This window comes from Lupinus angustifolius, unplaced genomic scaffold (assembly GCF_001865875.1).
Source record: "Lupinus angustifolius cultivar Tanjil unplaced genomic scaffold, LupAngTanjil_v1.0 Scaffold_20_42, whole genome shotgun sequence".
Lineage (NCBI taxonomy): Eukaryota > Viridiplantae > Streptophyta > Magnoliopsida > Fabales > Fabaceae > Lupinus > Lupinus angustifolius.
In genome coordinates, this window is record NW_017719466.1 from 1 (window position 1) to 4,083 (window position 4,083).

The following is a 4,083-nucleotide window of genomic DNA, read 5'->3' on the forward strand; positions in this document are numbered from 1 at the left end:
ATTGTTACCAAATTATTTTGTTGTTTTTTTAATCATTATCATCAATTGTTGTATCTATTCACAAAAGGAATTCATATAATGTAGCAATACTTTCTTTGATTTATCATTTACACACAAAAATCTTACCAATTTCGAATTGTTTTATTTATGTATGATGAACACATGAATCTCATGCTCAAGTGCTAGCGTAAAATATTATATTCTTTGTATAAATATTACATATATACCAATAATATGAGTATATATTTATATTCATTTAATCTTATAAAACTATTCTATCATCCAAACAAAGATAAGAATGAAATAATTAATGAATTTTTTCTCTATACATGCATTTAGTTTAAAACACAAAAAGGTGAGTTAATAACATAAGATGTAATATAAACTTCATTCCCAGAAGAGTATAAATTGAGAACCATTCTCTACCATTTCTTGTATCTCTCATATCCTATCTTTCCCTAAACATCCATTTTCATTGAGCCATGTCTAACTCAATCCCCAGCTCTAGTAACCCAATCCCTAGCTCTAGTAACACAAAGAAGAACAAGGGTCATAGAAGGATTGAGATGAAAATGATAGCCAAAGACATCAACCTACAAGTCAAATTCTCCAAACGCTGCACTTGGCTATTCAAGAAAGCGACGAGCTTTGCACTCTTTGTGATGCAAAAGTTGGGCTAGATGTCTTTTCCCCTGCAAACAAGGCTTTCTCCTTTGGCGACCATAGTATTGATGTTGTAGTAGACCGTTATCGAATGAGGGACCAACCACTGAACCTGGGTAACATGCAATATCTTGAGGCTCACATAAATGCTAATGTTCATGAGCTTAATGATAAGATTAATCGGATCAATGAAGATCTTGAGATTGAGAAGAAGTACAGTGAAGAGTTGGCTAAGCAAAAGAAAGAGGCACAAGAACGTTTCTGATGGGCTGCTCCAATTGAAGAGATCAATAGAGAACGAGTTGATCAATTGAAGTCGGCTCTTGAGAATCTGAAGAAGAATGTGCTTGGTGTTGTTGAAAGGAAGAATATTGCTGAGGGTGCTGCTACTGTTGCTGCTCCTATCCCACCTCCTCCTCACGTTTTACAGGTGGTGCATCTTCTTCAAACAACCCTTTGCCACCACTACCTCAGCCACCAACTCAGGAGTTTCAGGTGCAGCCGCCACCGCCACCTCAGCAGTTTCCTGTGAATCCACAACTACCACCTCAGCAGTTTATGCAGCCACAACCACTACCTCAGCAGTTTCCGATGTATCCACCACCACCACCACCACATATGCTTCAGAATCAGTCCATGATGCTGCCAAATAATCTGTTCAATGGTGGCATGATGAATAACCCTGCCTTCAATAATAATAATATGGGAGGATATGGACCTGCATGTGGATTCTTTTGATCCATTTCAATCCAAATCCATCCGAATCCAAATCTTCTTTACCAAAAGTTTTTTATGCTTCTATACCAACCCAATGATGTTTTACTAACTACTTAAGTGTGTTAGTATCATAATAAATGAGAACTAAAATTTGGTGTGCTATTTATTACTAGGAAAATTCTTATTAGGTTGGTATAGAGGCATAAAAAACTTATGGTATAGAAAATTTGGGTTCAAAATATGCCCTATCTTTCTTTTCAATAATTTAATGTATTTCAATTTCTATATTTACCAGTTTCATAGTTGGGACTGATAAGGGTTTGGATTTTCATTATGTTGCTTGTCTTGTCTGTTTATGGCATGTCTGTCATAATCTTTGTCATTTTTTACTTCTGAATGTATTATCAAATAAAGGGCATATTACTTTTTAATATTTCAAGATCTCTTTCAATAATGTGTATTATGATAACATGTTTAGGGCTCCCAAATTATGAACTCCCAAAACAAAATAAATAATGAATATTATTGCTAAAACTAACCGGAATTGATTAAACTAACAATTCAGATTTTGAACTATAGTACCGATTTATTTCTAATTTTTTAGATAAATGAAAGAGCCTTGTTGAATCATACGTGAAAATTATGGATGTGGAGCCCTTCCAAATTATCATATACGTACAACATAAATGTGGCTTATGATATAATATTTTCTTAACTTCAATTCTATCATATTTATACTAATACTAAATCCACCATACATGCAATCTAACTGTTAAATAAAAAAGTGAATCATTGGAAAAAATATGGACGACGAAGATATTTGTTTTATTTCAATTAACTAAAATTTATTAAAAAAATTTGTATTCATTGAGTTTTATATGATTATAACTAATGAGAATAAAGTATCTCCTCGTATAAGGAGAAAGTTATCTCCCTCAGTCAGTGAAATCATGACATGTGACCTATTTCATCATATTCTATAAAAATAATTCTAAAACTAAATAAAATAGTACACATGTCATACTTTTACTAGCTTAAGAAGATAAGTTATCTTTTAATGTGAGATGCATTATTCTCATAACTAATATAGTAAAACCTTATTAGGATCCATGAAAGGTCTGCAACCAATGAACTTAATTCCTCAAAGTTTAGCTCCATCTACTATTCTAAAAGATCAACATTACACTAGAATTCGCAATTAATAACTCTCATTCAAAAATGTACGTGTGTTGCATATCGTTAAATGTAAGGCTGAAGGTAATTAACAGAATTTGGTGAAGCAAACATTGTTAAATGTGATAGATAAATGTGCAATCAACATGGCCTAATGAAGCAACCATTGTTGTTTTTATGACATAGAGATTCAACATTGTTTAGTTAAGTGGGTGTTGTTGAAAGTGACATAGCACTTTGTATAATGAGTGTTGTTGAGTGACATATTTTAAATATTAGCGTTTCCTGTAACCTAACACTACCAAAAAAAGGCAGAATGTCCACACTTCGGTAACCACGTCTCTGTAAAACGTGGCTAAAACATTAATTTTTTTCTAATTTGCCACTATACTAGCTGGACCCTGGACCCTCTAAATTATCAAATATCAGGTTTGGGTTAAAGATTGAGACAAATAACATGGTCTCTCATTTCTTTTACTCTCTCTCACATTCCTTCTACTCTCTCTCTCTCTCATTTCTTCTACTTGCCCTCTCACTGTTTCTCATTTCTCTGCACAATCTTCTTTTCAATTCTCTACTTCCTCTCTCTCTCGCACGCTTCTTCCACCATCAACGTCTTCTTCTTCGTTCCATATTGAAGTTTTGCCATCATCGTGAGCTCAACATTCTTATATCCCGTTGTTCAACAATGATCCTTCATCGTTAAATGCTATCTTCTTCTGAAGATTTATAAATCGTCTTCTTATTTGAATCGGCCTCACTCTCTGTTTTGTTCACGTCATTCACCATCTTCTTTGCTCAATGTGGTTGTCAGTACCAACTCAAATTGAAGCTTATTTTGAGGTTCAATTCATTCCAATTTTGGTAAGAAATCCCTAATTTCTTGATTCATCTACTACATTCATTAATCCTAAATTTCTAATTGTATTTTTTAATTTTCTACTAATTTCCACAAATATATACAAATCCCTAACCTCTGAGTTTTTAAGTGAATTATTTTTCCCAAATTGTTTTATTTATGGTTCACAGAAGGTTCAATGGCATTGGATGTCTTCTTAATTAGGAACTATTGGTAATAGATTTGCCAGAAGTATGTCAAGATAATCCTAAATGACATTAACATTATGTGAAAACAATGTGATATGATAAGTATACAAATATTTTTAATTGTATATATGTCTTCTTGTACAGAATCCTCTCAAGTTTATGTACATAATTGCATTGAGCTTTTAGAAGAGAAGCTACAACAATCCTCATAAGTTATGCCTCTCTGTTTTTATAATGTAATCATATTCGAGATATTAATCGTCTTAGCTATGAACATATTGTTTTAATATTAATACTCCTTATAGATGCACTCCAATTTAGAATATTTTGTTTCAGTTGTACATCCTTGAATTTATATTTTCTTTTTGGGTGAAGGTTGCAATGCGCCATTTATGTTATGTTTTGATGCTAGTGTTGTTTTGTTAGACTATTAGGTAGTGAAGGTATTCATTCACGTGTATTAGTTACTTTATAACACTCTCC

General features: G+C 32.8%; 1 protein-coding gene across 1 annotated transcript; it reads left to right on the forward strand.

The window, feature by feature from the left end:
- Positions 1-754: 754 nt before the first annotated feature.
- On the forward strand, positions 755-1,401 carry LOC109338255 (putative uncharacterized protein DDB_G0294196). Its single transcript, XM_019575451.1, has 2 exons — positions 755-920; positions 1,094-1,401. The coding sequence occupies exons 1-2, from the start codon at positions 755-757 to the stop codon at positions 1,399-1,401; spliced, it is 474 nt and encodes a 157-aa protein (XP_019430996.1).
- The last annotated feature ends 2,682 nt before the right edge of the window (positions 1,402-4,083 follow it).

Coding starts and splice junctions, on each gene's coding strand:
- LOC109338255 (XM_019575451.1), top strand. CDS start 755: ATGAGGGACCAACCACTGAACCTGGGTAACATGCAATATCTTGAGGCT. Junction 921..1,093: donor AAAGAAAGAGGCACAAGAAC/GTTTCTGATGGG, acceptor CACGTTTTACAG/GTGGTGCATCTTCTTCAAAC.